Source organism: Pezoporus occidentalis, unplaced genomic scaffold (genome assembly GCF_034315485.1).
Source record: "Pezoporus occidentalis ecotype Australia unplaced genomic scaffold, CSIRO_AGI_Poc_V1 ctg3, whole genome shotgun sequence".
NCBI classification, from domain to species: Eukaryota; Metazoa; Chordata; class Aves; order Psittaciformes; family Psittacidae; genus Pezoporus; species Pezoporus occidentalis.
The window spans coordinates 7,094,194-7,116,137 of record NW_026914940.1 but is presented as its reverse complement, the minus strand read 5'-3'; the positions used below and the strand labels follow the sequence as shown (position 1 = coordinate 7,116,137).

At 41.4% G+C, this 21,944-nt stretch overlaps 2 protein-coding genes across 3 annotated transcripts in view; one reads left to right on the top strand and one right to left on the bottom strand.

Annotated features, from left to right (window-relative positions):
• LOC134167867 (dynein axonemal assembly factor 11-like) overlaps positions 1-21,944 on the bottom strand; it is a 303,297-nt gene that overhangs the window by 236,212 nt on the left and 45,141 nt on the right. The window lies entirely within an intron of this gene.
• The window catches only part of LOC134167866 (PHD finger protein 20-like protein 1), a 212,088-nt gene that overhangs the window by 175,586 nt on the left and 14,558 nt on the right, over positions 1-21,944 (top strand). For both annotated transcript variants that reach the window (XM_062626992.1, XM_062626991.1), the window contains 4 exons: positions 7,213-7,377; positions 8,080-8,247; positions 15,102-15,283; positions 19,418-19,525. In XM_062626992.1, coding sequence (XP_062482976.1) covers positions 7,213-7,377; positions 8,080-8,247; positions 15,102-15,283; positions 19,418-19,525 — 623 coding nt within the window. The remainder of the gene's footprint in view (positions 1-7,212; positions 7,378-8,079; positions 8,248-15,101; positions 15,284-19,417; positions 19,526-21,944) is intronic.

Genomic DNA, 21,944 nt, shown 5'->3' with positions numbered 1-21,944 from the left:
GAACAGATGAGTTCACAGTGGAGGGAGGTAAATAAAATTCTCCATTTCCATGTAATTTCTGCCTGTGGCTATTTATTCTTGTGTCATGATGACAGCTAGTTTACGCTTTCAGTCATTCAGCTAATAACTTGGTTTAGATGATAAGATAATTGATAAGCTAATATTTACATCTAAATGGAAGAAAGTCAAGTAAGGCTTTATATGTCATCTGAAAAGTATTCATATCCTGTTGTTCAAGTCACCAACCTGACACAGGCCTTCTGTGAGTTACCTGAGAGGAGAACATTGCATTTGCAGGACTACCTCTGATTATAGCAAAGAGGGATTTGCCAAGACTTCTGTGTGAAAAAAAGAAATCTTCAAAATTTCATTTTTGATAGAAGAGAGAAAACCCTCCCCTTCCCCCCATTTTAGTCTGGAAATCACTGTTCTAGTAGATGGTTATGGAGGAAAAACTGTCACCCTTTCCATTGCTGGACTTACCTGCCAATTCCCTGTCACAGTCCATGTGCTAGTGTTTGCCACGTGTCTGCCACATAGCTCCTTAGCTGTGACAGAGACTTCTTGAGTTGGTCCGAAGGTTTTCTACTCCTCCATGTTCTTGAAAACAGACTTGGTCTGGAAGCCTGGGAAGCTGACATTAATGTCTTCACATAGAGCCCTGCAGCTCTGGTGTGCTGTTAAGCAGTTACCACTATGTAGAATTAGATGCCTAAAGAAGAGCAGCGAAGGATACTGAAAAACAACTCTGTAAGAAAAACCCCCAAAGGCTCCAAACTGAAAACAACTTCAGAAAATACTTTAACTCCAGTCTTTTAGAGGCTAATCTGTTAAACTGATTGGAAAGAAGAGTTAGCTGACACTTTGTGCTTATTTGCGGGGAGAAAAAAACAGGATATGAGCAGACTCTTCAATCTGGTATTAACTGAAACTTAAGCTATCCCCAAACAGAAATAAGGTGCAGTTTTCTGTTAGTGAAGTGGTTGTCTTCAGGCTCAAAGTGCAGAGGAGAAGATTGCGGTACCCATTTCTCAGTGTCTCTGAGCCCAGCTTAAATGCTTGATTCAAGAACAGGCTTTAGTCAAACACAAGCTGTGTTTAAGTGATAGGAAGCACTTGAGCTCAGCAGTCAGGAAATGGAAGAGCCTTGGCTATCCCGGAGGTCAAACCAGATGGCCTGACAGATATTTCTGGCTGGGAACTGTATGTATCAGAGCCTGGAGAAGTGCCTGTCTTTAACAAATAGAATAGTACCGTAGAGGTGGCTCTTTTGGGAAAGTAGAATAATCAGGGCATTTTGTTAGTTTGACCGTTTTCATTACATACTTTTTGATCTCACTTTTTGGGTGGTGTTACTGTTATTGCTGTTTGTATTGTCATAGCGTGCTTCTGGGCAGACAGAGAACCTACTTCAAAAGGAGCCTGCAGCCTTGCAGCCATCAGGGAAACTGCATTAATTTGAAGGCAGCGCATGTGTCAAAGAGCTGAATATGGCTCAAGCAGGGTTTTCAGTTTCGAGACAGGTTGGAAAAATCAGAGGTCACGATGTGAGGAGAGGAAGGTTTTGGGTTTACAGAGTGTGGGTGATAAAAACTAGCTGCAGCGAAGTTTCTAATCATTAGATCTGTTGTGAATCAGTTTTGAGAAGCTTTGCAGAAGTGAGTTTCCAGAGCAAATGAGGAATTAAAAGACATTCACCATGGCAGCTTATTTGGCAAATGTCTTTTCCAGGTATGTTGGGAGACAGAGGTGCGCTTGCAGTAATGCGGTAGGTTGACCTGGCTGGACACCAGGTGCCCACCAAAGCCACTCTATCACTGCCCTCCTCAACTGGACAGGAGAGAGAAAATACAGAGAGGCTCACGGGTTGAGATAAGGACAGGGAGAGATCACTCACCAATTACTGTTATGGGCAAAACAGACTTGACTTGTGGAAAATGGTTTTATTACCAATGATATCAGAGTAGGATATGGAGAAATAAGAAAAATGACATCTTAAAACCCTGTTTTATCAGGGTGTTATCAGTGCTGTTCCCAGGCTGAAAGTCAAAACCACAGCACTGCACCAGCTACTAAGAAGGAGAAAAATGACTGGTACTGCTGAACCCAGGACACATGGTCTTCAGGGGAATCTCTGCTTTGGTGGCTGGAGCACATCCTCCTCTACTGCACTGACCTTGGGGTCTACAGGGCTGTTCCTTTCACATATTCTTGCTCCTGTTTCTGGCTGCAGTTGCTCAGGCTCTTTTTCCCCTTAAACACATTATCCCAGAGTGCTACCACCATCACTGATGGGCTCAGCCTTGGCTAGCAGTGCATCCATCTTGGAGCTGTATGTAATTGGCTCTGTTGGACATGGAGCCCTCCCACTATCAAAACCTTGCCACACAAACTCAATACAAATCATATATTCTTTTTTATTATCTCATCAGAATAGTAGCAAAGGATTGTGGAGGAAGAATTAGGATGGACAGGACAACACCAGTGCAGGTCTGTGATCTATGATGTCCCAAGAGAGAAATTTGGAAAAGGTACCAGCCTCAACTCGGCTGATTGCAGCCTGAAAACAAAGCAGGAATTCTTCACATCATACTGATTTTCATTCATCAGCTTCTCATCATTGTGAGCTGCAACATTTCCTGGTATCTGAATTTCTACTGTCTAGCTTAACCTCTAGTTTTGAAAAGAGAAATAAAGAAACACTTGGAAAACTGCTGGTCACTGAACTAAGGCTTTGCCTTCCATTCGCAATGCCTTCTCCTGTTACAGTAGGTACTATTAGCCAATACTGTAATCCTCTCTTACATAGGAAGAGAGGCACCCTCTCTTCCCATGAATGTAGGAGGACAGTGTAATATTGCTGTTGTGGATTGTGCAACACAGCTGCAATCAGTTCTCAGCAGCGTAGTACTGAACGTTTTCAACTGGGGGGTTGTCAAAAATGTCATTGGAACTTCCTCTGATGACAGTGGGTCAATCCATAAGGACACCTGAAACAAGAACTGCATGTGACTTCAGTTCCCTGTCGAGCTCCTCTAAGCGATGCTGAGATAGGAAACAGCCTGTGACAGCAAGATGGTTAACAGTCATAGTTTGTTATATATCCCCTGTTGTTTAGAGGTTTGCTTTCAGAAAACTGCCCTGCATGGTTATCTGAAGATCTCAGCCGTTAGTTTTAAAAGTGATTTTTTAGCTCTCATGTTCATAGGTATAGGAGAATTCCTGGAGAACTGAAAAACAGAGGAGCAACAAAAAGAAGAGTGTTTGTTATTTTGGAGCTGTTCTCATGGGTTTTGGTTTCCTGATTCATGATTCTGTCATGTTGATGGTAATATGGGTGTCATGTAATGGAAATGAACAGTCCCTCTGCTATTTCTGCTTCTGCCTAAATAGTCCTATTTTTTAAAGCACACAACTCCTTCATTCCTGGTTGCTGGGACTAATCACACAAATAAATTATGGTTTTATAGGGAAAGAAGGAAATGCTGAGTGCAGCTATGTTATCCTATGTGTCCTGAGCTTGCCTCTCACGTGGCTACAGTATTTAGGGAAGATTGCTTTGTAATGTGAAAACTGCAGGCTCAAAAAGGAAGAAATTTAGTTCTGGGCAGTCTCCAGCTTCTGCTCTCACTTATTTGTTCCTGATTTTCTTTGGTGAGGATGAGGAAATAATGAGCCTCAATTGTGATGTGAATTTGAAAAACAGAGAACCGGTATAGCTTTCCTTGCCTAACTTCTGAGCAAGAGGAGCTTTGTTTCCAGAGCCTGGAACATATTTCTGATGTACCAGGGGAGGGAACATAATGGTATTGCTTCCAAATACTGCTTGAATGATGTCCGAAGTTCCTCTGTCAGCCACTTCCAGTCCCAATAAAAAGTTGAACATGAATAACAGTAGCAGATAACACATCTCTTTCAAACCCCAAACACAAGACATGCTTCCTGAATGCAGTTGTTATAAAAAAACCCTAACTGAGGAAGTGGCCATTACCATGGAAAATAAAAGAAAAAACAGAATAAAGAAGAGCAGATAAACCTGTTCTAACCACTCATGCAATGAAGAGAAAATATCCACAGCTAGCATAAGGCTCCAAACAAGCACTTTCCTCACCTAGCAAATGCATTTGCAGAGGTTTTGGGGTTTCCTTTTACTCATCAAGCTTGGACCATATCAAGTGCTCGCCCATACGTACCTAGGCCTGCGACATGAATATTTGCCCAGTGAATGTTTGGATTCTATGTCATCTGCTCTCAATACTCTCCCTACTCAAGTCAGGCAGCTTCAGAATTTCCACTTTCCAGAAACTGCCACTTTCCAAATTGTGAAGCTTTCAGACTTTGGGAAATTGAAACCCTTTAATTTCTTATGGTTTGGTTTGGTTTTGTTTGAAATGAGCGGTAATGATCACTTGATAAAATACTCTGGGCCTGTTCACATCTGATGTTGAAGAACACGTTTGCCAAATTATTGGGTGAATATTGTGCCATCCCATGTCTAATTTCTCTGCTATAGCAAGGAGGCACATAATTCCTTGCCCCAAGTGAAAAGCTGTTCCTTTCCAACCCTAACTGTTCTATGACTCAACGATTCTGAAGGAAGTGTTATACCTTTTCTAGTCTCATTCATCCTAGTTCTGATGGACTAGGGTGCTCTTCGGATGCTCTTCCAAAAGCTAGACAAAAAAACCAGCATTCTTATTCTGCATCCTGGGTACTCATCCACACACAGAATTACTCTCATCAAGGATACTTTTATTTCTCTCTCATGACCAACTGAGTCAGTGCACACAGTCAGCAGCTGGCAAATACCCTGCCTTACAAACACAAAATAGGCCACCACAAATCCCACATGAGGATAAAGCCCATTGCTCACTGTAGTTTTCATCTAAATCAAGGGTGGAAGTGAGGATTAAATCCAAGTAGTGTTTCTTTCTTCTTTAGTTCTTCTGCCTTCTTAAAACCAGAGAAAGCTGTTTTAGTGCCCCAGGACTGACAACCTTAGCTTTTTCCTTTGCTCATCTGCAACCATCTGCATCTCAGTCATTAAGCTAATAACAATGCTTGTTTTCCAGATCCCTTAAAAAGGAAGAGAAACCTTTCAGGAAGGCAGTAGCACTGGACATTCTACATACAGTGAAGTAAAAAGGCTGTCTCTACATCCAAATGATAACCTCTTTCTAATTATTTTTTTGAAACAGATTTCCCCAGTTCTGAGCAATGGTGTCCTATCAGTATCAATGTGTCTGCTCATTGGAAATATGAAAATACGCTGGGTACTGGCCAGGTCTGCACAAGCTTCTTAGGGCACAAAGGTTTGAGGCTACTGCAAATTAAAGATTTGCTGTTTCGATTTGCTCCTGGGTTTATGCTTTTTCAGACTTGTAGTTGTGCTTTGAGCAAATTCAGTAAGAAGTTAATTGTCTGAATAGATCGAGATCCTTCATATCATGCATCTAGGGTTTAGGTTATTTTAAAAGTTGGAAGCTAATCTTAGCAGTTATTATAGTAAACTGATGTAAATGTCTGGAAATTAGTCATTTGAACCATGTCAGAGCTATTCTAGCCTCTCTGTTCTAAGTGAGATGTTACCAGATTTATGCTAATTTATCTGCATTTTCAATAAGTGGTTTTCATGGTTACTCAACAATATTGTACTGTGTTCACTAGGTGAAGACTTCTTCCATGCTGACACAGTCATAGGAAAGAAACAAAGAGTTTGGGATAGAAATTGGACTATGTTCTGATTTTGATGTGCTCTGACTCTTAATCTTCTGCAGCTGGGTTTAGCCTTTTGTTCCTACAATCCCTGCTCATAGCTCTTCAAAACCTTCACTTCTCCTTGGGTTTGCTATCTTAACGTTTCTAGCCTAAATTTATTGTCACTCAACATGAATAGTTAATGCCCATTTGGCCTTGTACTAGCAAGTCCTAAGTTATTCATAACTTTTCTTCATGGACTCATTTAGAAAGACCATGCCTGATCTCAGTTCTTGTTTATCACAGTTAAGAAAGTAAAACTCTATTTAGTCTGCTCTTGTAAGATGGCCTATCCACTCCCTCACCCTTATCCTGTGAGGTATGCCCTTCCTATATGCTCCTGTTTGAATGTTTCTCCTTCCAGCAAAACTGTCATAAAGATTTGTGACTTGATTTTAGACATAACATAGACACTTTTCAGAGATCTTCCAAAATAACTGTGGCAGAGATGGAAACAGCCAAACTTTTCCTCCTCGCCTTTGCTTTGATCATTAGAACTTGCTTATATGATTTAAATACCAGCATTTTACATTCTGCAACTAGGCTGATTTTGCTTCTCACGCTTGTGAGGTAGGCTGATGCCAACCTCATGAAGTTTAACCATGCCAAGTGCAAGGTCCTACACCTGGGTCGGAGCAATCCCAGGCACAGCTGCAGGTTGGGCAGAGAAGAGATTCAGAGCAGCCCTGTGGAGAAGGACTTGGAGTGCTGGTCAATGAGAAAATGAACATGAGCTGGCTGCAGTGTGCGCTTGCAGCCCAGAAAGCCACCGGTATCCTGGGCTGCATCAAAAGGAGCGTGACCAGCAGGTCGAAGGAGGTGATCCTGCCCCTCTACTCTGCTCTTGTGAGACCTCACCTGGAGTACTGTGTGCAGTTCTGGTGTCCTCAACATAAAAAGGACATGGAACTGTTGGAACAAGTCCAGAGGAAGCCACGAGGATGATCAGGGGACTGGAGCACCTCCCATGTGAAGACAGGCTGAGAAAGTTGGGGCTGTTCAGCCTGGAGAAGAGAAGGCTGCGTGGAGACCTCATAGCAGCCTTCCAGTACCTGAAGGGGGCCTGTAGGGATGCTGGGGAGGGACTCTTCATTAGGGACTGTAGTGGTAGGACAAGGGGTAACACATTAAAACTTAAACAGGGGAAGTTTAGGTTGGATATAAGAAGGAAATTCTTTCCTGTTAGGGTAGTGAGGCACTGGAATAGGTTGCCCAGGGAGGCTGTGAATGCTCCATCCCTGGTGGTGTTCAAGACCAGGTTGGATGATGCCTTGGGTGATATGGTTTAGTGTGAGGTGTCCCTGCCCATGGCAGGGGGGTTGGAACTGGATGATATTAAGGTCCTTTACAACCCTAACTATTCTATGATTTTATGATTCTATATTTTTTTTACCTGCACCAGGGTACCAGGTGCTTTGGCAACATGTGTTGACTGATATTGTCTTTCTTTTCCAGGGAGGCTCAGCTTTTTCTCCAGCATCTATTATTACTAAGCGGAGAGCACAGACCCAAGCAGCAGTCCTGGCTGAAGATGTGGGATGCCCTTCATCCACCATTGAAGAAATTGTAGCCTGCCTCCGCCAGTTGCCTGCTCGTGTCCTCAATGACGCACAGACTAAGGTACACCACAACAAAATACATGCCATTGGCAAGGAATCAGAAAGTTGCTGTTGACACAAAGCTCTGAGGAAGCTTAAGAAATAAACTGGTCTGAATCCTTGTGAAAGAGGAACAGAACTATCTTTGATGGAGTGATGCTCGTGTCCATGACATCCACCTCTGACCTATGAATACTTGCAGCTTGAGTCTCCTCTAGACTCAATTCTTTTTACACTACTTTGACTACATTTCCCAAAATTAATTAAAATACAGTTTTTGCCTTTTTTCAGTCCCCTCTTATCTGCCCTTGGTTGTTACTTTAGGAGAATCAAATGTCTGTAGCTTTTCTGCAAAAAACTTCATTTCTGCAGGAAAGGAAGTGGGGAGGGATGTCAGTGCTCTGAAGCGGGAGACTTGTGAAAGCTACAGTATACGTATTTCTAGAGATGGATCCTTTACTCAGAGATTAAAACACTGTCTGGCAATACATTTTCCGATCAGGACCAGCATAGAGCCAATCCCTAATTTTATGATTTTAGTTCTCTTTAGTTCTCACCTTGCTTTACCTACTGAGACTGTCATTCCTGTCAATGATGAGTTTGCACTTACTGATTGCTTGTTCACTTGAAGGCTATCAACTCAGTTGTCAGAAGCATCAAAAAAATGGGAATCCCCAGGATAAACTAATTTAAATGCAATATTATTACTTTTTTCCTAACCTAGCTCCTAGCTATAAGCGGCCCATTCCAGTACTGGGGTCCAGTGGTGGATAGAATTTACCTTCGGGAACCTTTAGCTAAAGCCCTGCAGCGTCCTCAACTTCGGAAAGTAGATCTGCTCATTGGAAGTGCTCAGCAAGATGGGTTGATCACCAGAGCTAAGGCCATTAAGGTAGGAAAACGACCACTGTTAAAGAACTGATGGTGTTACTATTATTATAGTGATGGCAATAATCATATGAAGCCAGGACAGGTGCTTTTCCATTTCTACAATTGGTGAATTACATGCAAATATGCAAAGGCATTGCCCATCTCCAGGCCGTCTCGTTTAAGCTGATTAATGCATTATTACGTTTATTGATAGACATTACTGAGGTATGAAGTGGTCAGACATTAGCAATGATTTAGCATGTACTAATATGCAGCAATATGTTTTACTGTCTCTAAAATCCTATTGTCTATTGCATTCTCAGTTGTATCTCACAAGGAAGAAAGCAAGCTCATAATTTGGTTATAAGTTTTTTCACCATGCAGCAGGACTAAGCCTTTTCCATGCCAACATTTTCTTTTTTGGCATTTTTTTTTCTCTCTTGCCTGAAAGAAGTATATTTTCTTGTAAAGGTCATTCTGACTATGGCCTAGGAATGACTAAGAATAGCACTGGCCTAATGTGTGTGCTAAGGATTCAGGGCATAGACTGGTGAAATGAAAAAGAATTGCATCCATGCTGCCCTTTGGACATAAAAGTCCTCAAAATCGTAAGTTCTACCCAGAGGGATTTTACGTCTTCTTGTGAACCTTCTGGTTTTATCTGTCCTTCTGGTTTGTATCTGTCCTTCTCTGCGATGGGAATGATAGCATGTCCCTGTTTAACAAATTAGATCAAATGCTCCAGTGTGCTCAGATATATGACAAGAAATCAGTAGGAGAATGGCAGGAATTATTTTGAAGGTTGCTTAAGTGACTGTTGCTAACTTTCTGTAACTGTGTGAATCTCATCCCTTAGGACCCAGTGAAAGGTCAATCCCAGCTTCTCTTTGCCAGCAGCCAATAAAACATAGACCAGTTTAATTCAGAAATAATGGCAAAATTAACCATCTGAAAGAAGGCTTTTTGACCCAGCTGAATAAATTTCATATTGCTTGTTTAGTCTCCATCAGAAGTTTCTTGCTCTTATTTCATGTCTGTTGCTCTTTTGGAATCAATTAAAAGAGGAAGTCAGGCGTAGGAAATGGACCGTGATGCTGGCAGTCTGCAGATAATGATCCAGACCCTGTGAGAGGGGAATAAACCTCAGTAACCTTATGTGATAAAGACTAGGAAGTGAAATTCTTTCCTTTACCATTATTTCCACATATGGCAGTTGTCTGTAAAACCAAAATAAAATGCCATGATGTATGAGAAATTATGCAACAAATCATAATGTTAATGAAAGACAGAAGTGCTAAAGGCCAGCACTGTCAGGTTGAAATGAAAAGGAAAAACCCCATAACTGAGGGCTCGGTAGTAAAATGTTGCCTTTCCAAAAAGAAAATCTGAAATACTTTCTGCAAGCCTTTAGATAAAGAAGCTAAGATTGGAAGGGGACTCAAAAACTGGTGCAACTGAACCTTAAGAAATGGTCATATCTACCTCATTCTGAGAGACCTGTGTTAAAATCTCCTACTGTTGAACTGTTGGTGTAACTGCTATAGGTTCGATTCCATCCTGTTCCTGAAAATTCATAATATTCATGGCAGGTGGTTATGTTTTATTTGCTCCCTTTTGATGTCCTTAAGCTGGTTTCATATTCTCAGTAAGAACTTTATGCACATTTTCCTCTATTTTCCTGTGTCTTCAGGTATTTGGGGCTTGAGGGAATATGACTCTTTTGACCAATGTGTATTCACTAAAAAATTACTGAGATTGTTTTCTTAAATACCTGCTGCAAGGCTGAAGTTTTGTGATTTCTTCTTGGTCCATGCAGTTAGTATATTAATTGCTGGGAAACGGTAATGCTTCCTTTGTCACTGAGCTATTTAAGAACATGTATTTTCTATCTCAAGGCCGTTTGTACCTCATGGCCATACCCATGCATAGTTGCGGTCAAAATCAGATGATAAAGTCCTGAGTAGGCCACAGACATATTTATCTACAGTGGCAGAAACCGGTGCTGGTGGTGGTTGTTACTGAGAAGTCTGTGCTCCGTTTCCTCTGTCATAATGTCATAGAAGCCCTTTGATCTGTGCTAAGTGTCCTTTCCCCACAATAGACATGGAAGAAGAATTTGAGACAACCCGCATTATATCCCACTGTTCTACTTTATTTGATTTAAGAGTTCCTTTGAGGTAGACTTGACTTGAACCTTTCTGGTAAAACTGAAAGCTGGTTTTACTGATGTACTAAGGAAGGTGGAAGGGCTTAGAGCACTAAACTCAACCGGGGGAACCAAAGAATAGTTCCTACCTTGCCTCTGGCTACTACCTAGTTATTTAATCTGTTCTACAAAGAGGGGGCCAAACCTCTCTGAGTGAAAATCCACCTGTGGATGTGCTCCAACTCCGTAGAGGGAAGAACCATGCATGTGTTTTGGTAGATAAACAATGCAGTTAAAAGGTCCTCTGGTAAGAGTATGCAATTTGCAAAGTCCTTCATTTCCATCTCCTTTAGGATGACTGATTTCACTGTAGTCCCCTGCAAAGAGTGGGGAAAGACAAAGTTGACCCCTGCTGACCTGTCCCTGGGAATTTATGCTGGAAAATTCAGACAAGGTCTTGCTCTATTGATTCCAGTCTTGCTCTGTTAACAGTGATCCTGTAAATGGTGAGGAGACACTTTTAGCCATTTGGATGCAAGCAAGTTTGAGATGTGATGTGAATCTTATCACCTTAGACTGGAGTTGCAAGCAAGTTTTATAAACTCATAGCAGTCAAGTGAGAGTAAAGCCTCTAGACTGTAGCCGGACCTGAAGATGGTAAATCCAGTTGGCAATATATTGTTCTGTGGGGGCTTATTTTGTTTCATTGGGTGTCTCTGTATCCCCACTGCATCACTGTGCTTATGCCTTTTAAAGCCCTTACTATTAAAAATGAAATAGACAGAAGGCACCACTTATATGCTAGCAAAACATGTATGTTTGATTTGTTTACAACTGAAGGCTGAGGTGTCCCAGTGAGTGCAGCAGAGAGTATGCTGAACATTTGTGCTCAATGTCTTGCCGTTTATGACATTCACTTGGATGCTTATTCATGTGAACTGAGACAGATTTACCACTTCCTGGAGCACTTTGTACTCATCTCCAGTGCAGCCATCAAATGGTTGAAACTAAGTGAGAAACAAAGCAGAGTTTGTTAAGTGAATGGCAAGTGGTACCATAATGCACTATTATGTGGCATATGGAGCGGTTAAGCCCAAACCCGTTAACTCCAATTCCCATGACAGACCTTGAGGGATATTAGCTTTGAGTAGCCATAGATTAGAGCAGCTGAGCAGAACCTTCTAAAAATGTTGATTTCAATTCTCAATGGACAAGGTTTTATCCCTGTTCTATAAGTGATGCTCAGGTGGGAGGATCTAATGGTTCCTACTGGCATTAAATATATGTGTTTTTCTTTTACTCTCCCTCCTCAGTACAAATCTAGTCGGCTGCAGAACCCAGAAGCAGAAGATAGTGGAGTGAAGAGATAGATAGAAATATAGTTTATGTACTTCATGTAAGCAACTGGATCTATGCAGACCATTCATTCTGTACTATTTTGCAGTCAGTTAATTTCTTTGTGGATAAGGGTATTCAGCAACATATAACGGATGGCACATATGTGTATATTACTTTTAATGACCAGGGGTACAGTGTCCTAGTAAATGCCATCAGTGAGGAGTATGGGCTGATATCAGCTTTTTACTTCATCTTGCAACTAACTGGAATCCTTGAAAGATTCATTTGAATGGCTGGCAGGTCTCTCACCATCTTCTGTGACATTTATCAAAAGCCATTGAAGACCTAAAATCTGTACATACCCTGTTGGTGTTACTGCTGTTCTGGTTTGTCAGTAAAGTACATTCTGCCCCTTGGAAGACGTAAATGTTTGTACTACCTCCTGCTACAATTTCTGTTTAAATAACACACTGGACCAGATTCATTCATATTCTCCAGCAGCTACGCTGCAGCAGCAAGAGCAGTAAGCGTTATTTAACTCATCATTTAGGCAATGTTTAGAACAACTTTGCATCACCAGAACAGTAGAAGGTTGTACACCTGCTGTCCTTAATTACTTTCTTCCTTACTTTCTAAAGTAAGTTGAAAATCCCACTATAACTCTAAGGTCAGCTGCTAATACCTCCTTCAAGGTTAACAGAATGTAAATTGTTTTACATAATGTGCAGCTGCTTCTATTAATCTGGTAGCAGCTGTTGTATCTACTGCTATGTGAAAATTGTTCCTTGGTCATGTATTTTCCAATGGGAACCATTTGTTGGACATGGAAATCTGGTCAAATTGAATCAATTTCTGATAATTTAAAATGCTTTGCCCTTTTATGGGCTTTATTAAACCCCTTTCATGGGTTTTAATTTGAACATACTGCTTTGTTTTGTGCTGTCATGTTGAAATCAGATGTTTAAATTACATTACACTGTACCCAAAGTGATACTTGAGAAATCGTGTTTCAGGTTGGGCTAATTTAGTGCTGTCTGGGATGAAAAAATCTCAAGATATCTTACAAATGCCAGTTCTATTCCTCATCCATCTCTGCCTCTTGGGTCCTCTTTCACCTGGCTCAACACACCTCAGGGACCCCACTCTATTATCAGTGACTGCTGAGAAAGGTCACCAGAATTTTTGGGGGTGTTTCATCACAGAAACTAGTGTGTACATCACAGAAACTAGTACATAGGCGCAGTAAAAACCTAATACCAACCACACTGAGTCAGATCAAAAGCCCACTTAGCACAGAATGCTGTTTTCGGCAGTGGCTAAGAGTGGGTATTTGTAGGAATAGGGTAAACAAATCTGATACTTCTGCTAAATGCTCTCCAAACCTCTAGCACTTTGAAGCCCAGGGACTGCCTAGCCTGGGTTAGTCTTTACTTAATAACCATCAACCTATTTTCTTTTTTATTTTCTTTAATTCAAAACTTGTTCATGAAACTTCATCTTCACCAATTTTGGCATCAACAAAACTGTGTCCCAAGGAGTTTCTCAGCTTAACCATGTGTTGTGTGATGATCCATCACCCTCTCGGTGGTTTTCAACCATAATGTTTATTTGATGCTTGGCATTTGATGAGGCAGTGAAGGATCAGTTCCTAGGGTACATAATCAGTACCCTATATACTTTTTTTCTCTTTCTTTTTCTGTTTTAAGTATCCATGGAAGGTGCAAAATAAAGCAAAAAATCCATTAAAAAATTAAACAAAAAAAAAAACCCAACCAAAATCAAAACAATAAAAGTAAAGCATTGCATGAGTGTTGCTTTGTACAGAGTGATGCTTTACACATAAGACCTTGGGGTCTGCACTGATGCTGAAAAGTCTCTATTCTTATCCATAACTACTAGCCAAATCCACCAGCCTCAGTCTCCAAATGAGAGATTCCCAATCAGACAGCAGCAATGCTTCTGCTGGTTAATATGGACCTGAACTGGTCAATGCCAAAACTGATGGAGAGTTTGCTTAGAATTCAGTGAACTTGCAGTCAAGTCTTCAGGGACAATTTGTATTTATTGCAGTGTCCTTGCTGTATTTAAACTGAATGATTTCGCAGGCAAGTGTGCTATGGAGTTTCATTTCATATGTGGCATTTTTGCACATGAAGTGACGTGTCATGTGTGAGTTGCAATCTTCTCTGAAGTGCAGCTGTATTACTGAAACTGGCACCGTGTGACTCTTTACACATTGCATGGGCCAAAATTTAGCCAAGAAGAATTTATTACAAATACCAGAGAAATTGCCAAAATCTTTTTAGACCTTGGGATATTTGGTAGTGTTTTGAAATCCCTTGTAAAGTCACTTAATCAGAATGCACAAAGGATTAGAATATGTCAATAAGGACAGGCCTCGGCCTCAGCAGATGGGGACTTATTTTCCATCCTTCATTTCTGTGAATCTGTTGAAAAGTAATTATTCCCTCTGTACTTTCTGTATAGGGTTGTGGAAAGACCTTCAAGCAGCATGATGAAAACCAGCTGTGAGCCATCAAAATAATATATTCAGTAAAGCAGCTATGGTAACTGGACTGGGCAGGCACCAGCCTATTTTTCATCAGACTGACTGCCCAAAATAATATAAAAGTAGTTTATTAGATCTTTTACTCCATAGTTCTTATACCAAGATCCAGCTAGTGGGCACCTGCAAGGTGCCCTCTTTAGGAAGGACTTGATCAGCATTTAAGTTCAGGTTACATTTTTTTTTCCAGGACGTTGCTCTGTTTCTGAACTTGAAATAAATCATTAAAAAAAAAAAAAAAAGGGAAAAAATTACTCAAAGGAAGATATGTTGCAAACTTTCAGCAGTCTTAACTAAGATCAGCTATGTGGTTTGGCATAGAAAGTAGTTCCTTTGCTATTGATAATTCTGAGGTGACATAGGCACTCTGCTCTGGAGAAAATGCCTTTATGTTAGGAAAGGTTTCAAACCACATAGCACAAGAAAAGGGTGTTTCACTGTAGGTCTCACTGAAAGGCCCTAGCTCTTATGATATTTGGAGGTCATGGCTGCTACTGCCACTGGGATTTGGAGGAGGAGGATTTCTTTTCAAGGCCTAAAGCAGATATTATAGAATCATAAAATCATAGAATCATAGAACAGTTAGGGTTGGAAAGGAGCTTAAGATCATCTAGTTCCAACACCCCTGCCATGGTCAGGGATGCCTCACACTAGACCATATCACCCAAGGCTCTGTCCAACCCAGCCTTGAACACCGCCAGGGATGGAGCATTCACAACTTCCCTGGGAAACCCATTCCAGCACAGAGATCTGAGCCTATATTGTTCCACTAAAAATGTATCTTTTGTTTTTTTTTGTAAATCCCGTGTATGCGTTTTGTTATTAGAAATTTGAAGAAAGTCAAGGAAGAGCCAACAGCAAAACAGCCTTTTACCAGGCTCTGCAAAATTCTCTAGGAGGAGAAGACTCCAACTCATTCATTGAAGGTGCAGCTACATGGTATTACTCCCTCGAACACTCAACTGATGATTATTCATCCTTTTCCAGGGCTTTGGAAAATGCCACCCGGTAAGAAACTCAGCCTAGTACAGCTGTGTGATTGAGGTTAAGCAAGGTTTGTTTTGCTTATCTCAAGTGTGCATTTATATTCAGAAAAACTTGAGTGATTCTTATGTAAATGAACAGACAATGGGGAATATGATTTCATTTTCCAGGAGGTTTCCGATGTAATTGGTAAACAGAAATTGAAATGAGTTTTATGCCTTGTAAAAAATTTGAATAGTCTTTTCCTAACCTGTATATTGAATTCAGAATGCTAATGCTTCTCTGTGAGCTCTTCCATGTCAGAGATGACTTGGTTTGTATACTCTGTATCAACTATTCTTTGAGTCCTCTCATCCCTGTGACAGTAGAAGAACAGACTGGCTTTTACTCATAGCCACCTAATTATACATTTAGATACTTCTAGTTTTTGGAAACTTGGAGAGTGGTCTAATTTGAAAACTTTGATTTTAGCAATTACATTAATTTTTATATTATGAAACCTGCAAAATATATTTCTTCACAGCATCAGGCTTCCTAAAGGCCTCCTATGTAAAACAGTGAAGCATTTGTGAATGTTTAGAAAAATGGTTCTCAACCCCATTCTCTCCATTGCTAATTTCCATTTTGCCCATGGCAGAAGAATCCCCTTAAACTTATTCCTCTGTTTTCTTGACCCTAGTGTAATCATTTATGGCTGTGTACAGTGATTGTATAATGTCATCCAATATACATTTTGCTCCTTTTGTGTATGATTTCCCATGGTAAGAGAAAGCGGAACTGGGCAATAGGATGCTTCTGTAGGAAGTCTTCTTGTGGAGGTGAAAGGGGAACACATAACTCTGACTCTCACCTTGTTTGATCCACCAGGGTACACTGCAGACTCACAGTGCCTCCAGGCCTCTTATGAAGGAGATAGTTGGGGTGAAATGTCATCAGATACATGAGCAACTTACCTCTAGTGTACACGTTCCCATCCTTTGCCTCTAAGCATTACAGGGAGAGACCATGGGGAAGTGGAAGATGAGTGGTGGGCCATGTTCACACCAACTAGTCTATATGCATAGCATCAATCTTTAATTGGCTATGGCATCAAGGTCCAGCAGTTCTGAATAACAGTCGGTTTGAAGAGTTCATTGCCCTGTTGAAAGCAGCAGTCATGACACCGATGGTAGGCCATAGAGACCTAGTTGCTTGGTGGAGCTTTCTGTCCTACTGTGAGCCTCTCTGTGAGACTTTAGAGACAAGACTTTCCTTTCAGTCCTCTGTCAGAGTTGCAGGGCAACTTGCAGAGTTGCAGAGTTTCTCCAGGGGAGCCTCAGGAAGCAGGAGATGAACAGGAGCCAAGATTCACTTGGAAACATCTGATACAAGACAGCGGTGACCAGATCTGTTTGGGGAAGGTTTCTGGGTGCTCCAGGTGTGCTGGTGCATTGAGGTCATGGAGTAAACAAGTCAGAAGGCTGTGGGTTGAGCTTTGTGCCATTTATCAAGTCTTGCACCATGCAGCATTTCACAGAATCATAGTATCATGTAGGTTGGAAAAGACTTTTAAGATCATCAAGTCCAACCATTAAGCCAGTGCTGCCATGTCCCTAATCACTGCGTCTACATGTCTTTTAAATACCTTCAGTGATGGTGACTCCACCACTTCCCTGCATACCACAAGGTGTTTAATGAGAAAGGAGTGGGGACAGATGAAGTACTTGGACCTCAGGGATATGAGGTCTTTATAAAGGTGAAGTTTGGCCCAGGGACAAGCCACCCATCACTGTGGTATTTGGGGCCACTGCATGCAGTACTGTGGTCCATGGGTGTTAAAGCCAGAACTTATCTTCAATCTCTTTCCATCACCACTGTTACCCATGGGGCTATAATTGTTTAATCAGATCAGTAAAGTTTTAAGCCATAACAAACCACTGAAAGACTTGAATTTTAACTCCTTTTCCTATCCAGAGATACCTCCATCAGAAGCTGCTATAACACAGGGCTGTCACATTTGATCATCCACATTCAGCCCAGGGCTCAGTGTGGTGCAAACACTGAGTTTTGCAAAGCTACAGTGGCCAGCAAGCTACTTGTTTGCAGCAGGATGTAATACACAAATAGCTCCTCTGGCTCTCAGCCTGTGAGAGCCCTGCAGCAGCCTCCTGGGCATAGGGATTACCTGCTTGTTTATGGTCTGAGGCAAATGACTTGACTAAGGAAAGACATGAATGTCTTAAAGAGTCACCACGAGCAAGCAGGAGGGTGAGTAGTGAAACCAGGACATCTGATGATAATCCTTTGCTATAAACACTTTGGAAATCACTCCAGCTACAGCAGAATGGGAGGGGAAACAGAAGTTGCAGAATGACAGTAACCTACAACATACATGGAGGGCAGAAGAGAGCTTTTTGTGTGCTTTTCCTCTTTTTTGTTGTGGTTTTGTATTTATTTGAATAAAAAATTACTACCAGAATAAATGTGTAACCTGAGGAAAGTTCTGTGTCAGGAAGTTATAACTGACTGCTAAAGCTTTAACAGGGTTACAGAGTGTGAGAAAGCAACAGAAGTGGTTGTTATAAACTACGCACATTGGCATATCTTGTGGTTTTAAAATATTTCCACTTTAAAACTGTTTTAGCTGCAATTGTCTGGTATTTTTCCCAGGCATAACCCAAGTTTAATTTTCTTTTTCTTTCCTTTTATTTAAAATGAAAGGAAAAAAAACAAACAAAATACCCCAACAAAAGCCTCTGGTATGCCATGCCTGTAAGAAACAGCCATTTCAGTTCTGTTTCTTTACTTCCCCAGAAGAGCTGACTTCTCCCCCCTCCATAGCACCAACTGAGAATCAGTTCTAAGTGGTGAAATGTATCTCAAAACATTTCTCAAGAGCTAATGCTCTCCAAAGGCTCCCTAGTTTTCAAAGACCATCTGCTCCTATAAACCCCATACTGGTAGGCATGTGAAGAGCAGTAATTTTTGTTTCATAAGGGTGTTGTCAACCATAACCGTCAAAGAACATTGTGGTCAGTCAGCTCATAGCTTGTGGTCTCACAGATGGGCTTAAAATAAACTTTGCTGAACCAAGATAATTACCCAAACAGTGCCTTTCATATTCGTACCAGTTAAATATAGCAACGTGTTTTTATGCTTCTTTGACACTGTTCTTTCTTGCATCAGTCATTCTTTTTTTACAAGTCTGAAGGAGCAGCTACTGCTTCAGATTCATTACACTGAGGGTTGAAACCTCCCACTTCCGCAGCAGATACACTTGTGTGTGCTCATGTAGTTATGGATGTATAAACACCCAAAGAGTGTGCTGAGTCTTCGGGCACATGTAGAATTAGAAGTGGTGATATGTGTACATATAATACTGCTTTGGTGAATCATAATGAGATATGTTGCAATAAGGTGTCCTGTTTTCTGCCTGCCCCTCTTGAACTGCTTGTGCTCCTTTTATCTACTGCTCACCCACCTTCCAGCCCCACTTTCTGGGGCAGTTGGAGCTAGGAAGGTTTAGATACATTTGCATCGCTAGTAACTTTGCATTGCAATAGCTGGTGATAAACTTATTTCACTATCTCATTGCACTCTTCTTGTTTAACCTTGCTCACCCAGACACACTATACCAGATTTTCCATATTGATGAGCCCTGCCAGAGGCCCTTCCAGGTATCTCCAAAAGTGTTCCCTTACCACTTCCAGCTCTGGAAACTCTACCCCAAAAAAATCACATGGATCCAAATGCAGTAATGATATTATTGATCCTTAACCCAGGAAATATATGTCTTCTTAGTAGATGCCATTGCAACCCAGTGCTTCCAGAAGAAGGAACTTTATACTATTACAAGCATGGGCTCCCATAGACTAGACTAAAATGGGAATATTTCTTTTGGCCAGGATACTCCTTATTTGTCAGATCTGGTTTATTTAGTATAATTATCATTGTTCAGCACTCCATAATGCAGCAATTCTAATGAATTCTAAGCTTTTCAGTGTTTGTGGAGGTTGAATGTGTTTTCCTGCAGTGGGCTTGAAGGTAGAGATATGAGCTGTTTGGGAAGATTTAAAGTAGGCAGTCAATATAGAGAGAGGTCTTTTGGTTGAGGAGGGGTGTCTTTCCTTTATTCTATTATGTGACTGTGTCTGTTCCCTGTTCCTCCTTTTTTATCAGTGACCAGTTTATCACGTGTCCCATCATAAACATGGCCAGTCACTGGGCTACTGCCTCCAGAGGAAATGTCTTCATGTACCATGTACCTGAAAGCTCCTCACAGAGCAGGTAAGGAGGTGTATTTTACTGTGTTCCTTGGATTTAGGGTTTGCAAAAACAGGGCTGTCTGTTTGGGCATCTTGTGGAGTAAATCTATAGGTGTTGGTACCTCACATAAAGAGGTGGCCTTCAGTGTGGAGGGGCTCTGGGGGCTCTGGGGCTCTTTATTCCTTCCTGCTCCAGCACCATGACTTGTGATCAGACAACAGACCGTTTTATGGGAGGACAGATATTTTTGAGCACAAGGGTTTGCAGACTCAGGCTCTCTCTCATCCTTCATGGTAGAAATCTACTTGGAAAACTTTCAGCAGGAGAAGCTGTATCAAATTCAAGACAGAAAGGTCTAAGTGCCTGCAGGAGATGCAGATGTCTTGTTCCCTTTGGCGCAGAACAAGCTGGTAGTCAGAGACTGTTAAGGTGACCTTTCCTGGTTTTATTTTACACCCAGCGCCTCCCAAAAGTCATGATGAGACACTGAAGTTTGCAGGAAGTGCTGAGCACTTTGGGCTGCTGTGGGACACACCACCGTACCCCACGGACCCTTGCTCTCAAGGGCTGGGTGACCAGAAACTGCAGTGGCGATAGCCCTCCTGTTCCCTGGATACACACCTTAGGGCAACACGGCACACAGGGATGGTCTCTTCTAACTGTTCCTTTATGAGGGAGCAGTGCTTGTTCACTGCTCCCTGTACTACCTTTCTCCAAGAAAGACTCTTGAAACCCTTTCCTTTTTCTCAGGCTTTCTCCAAAAGGGCTCAGAGGGGAGACAGCGGGTTCCTACCGGCACCATTTGATACTGCGAACTGCGCAGGTTGTTCCCTTTCCTGATAGCATAGTGAAAAAGCATTTGAAAGAAACCAGCCAAGATCTAGGTTACAGATGAAGGCCATTATGCTGTGGTAACACAGGCTCGCTTTCTTTTTAGCTGAGAAGTTAATCCTTGGGGAGCCGTTATTTTGCTGGCGGCTCCAGCGGGAATGCTCGCAGTGCTCCCTTTGGCTACTGGTAGGCTCAGATAAGTGACTTTTACAAGGCTCCAAACAGGGCTGAATTATGGTATGCCAAAAATCCAGCCACACAAAAAGAAGCCTTCTCAAATTAGCTAGCAAGTTTTCTCTTGGTTTGGAGAATGATAGACAGCCAGTCATCTGTGATAAGACCTTACTTAATAGTAGATGAAATAGTACTTACACAACTTAGACTCACTGGCTTTGACACAATGATTTTAAATTGATGAGAGTTTCCTTTGCTATCTAGCCTTATTTAAGATCTCCTTGGGCTTAGTTAGCTCTCCTCACGCTTTCCAGTGCAGTTGTAATTTACATAGCACTAAGCTACACACTAATAGTATTTATGTTGTCAATGCTCTTCCAAGCTAATTACTTTAAATTTTAGTGCAAAACTTATTAGTCTGCCTTTTCATAACCCTCTTTAAAAGAATAAATGAAGCCAGTATGCTGTCTGAAACTTGTGGGAATGTGAGGCAGGGGCTCGAATGCCTTAGGCCACTTGCAAGGAGAAATGAGCCTGAATTGGTATGCTGCGTTTACATTCTTACTCCTTTTGTCTTTATGCTTAACTACAATTAAAATAAATGTTGTTTAGTTTGCAAAGGCAAGCGCTTAAGCAGGAATTGCAGAATTCAGCTTGTCCCTGTCCAGAAGGATCTCATTTGACACTAGGACATGACTATTTGTGAAGTGATACCCTGGTTTTCCCAAGAGACCCCACACTAGGCCATCTGCTGAATATACTGCAAGCTTTTTGTTTAAGCTTTGTTGTCATTCATTCCTAAATGAATCTTTCCTTATTCTTCATCATGGTTTTTCCATGTGACCTCTCTCGCTTCCCATCCCTACAGCATTCCCAATGCATATAGTATACATGCATTGCAGGCTGTCCAGCAGCCTCACTGCATGACAATGATGTGGTGATGTTGACGGTAGGAGCTTCACATGGGAGAAATGCTAAAAACTGAGAAACCATCAGTTTCTGAAACCAGCAAAGCACAGTGCCTGGGAAAGTTACTGACCATTTGCACTACCAGACTAAAACCAACAGTGCACATGAAACAGCCTTCAAGTAGAATATATAAACCTATACTAGGGAGAGATTTGGCAACCATGTCACATATTCCCAAGGTACTTCCCTAACCACTGGAGTAATAAGCCCTGACAGTTCTCAAGTTCTTTGAAATCTGTGACTCTTCTTAGGAGGAGGAGCAGAGGCAGATGCTGGTACCAAGTACAGCTTAGGCTAGAAGGTAGGAAGGTGTAGGTTTGAACTGGCTCAGCAGAAGTGAGAATTTAATCTGGGACCCTGCAAACACTTTAGCTATTAAATTCCTGAATGGAAGAACTCTGTTACCACCATTTCTTTGTGTTAATGAATGCAATAGACAACAGCATGCTTTGCACATAGTAATCAT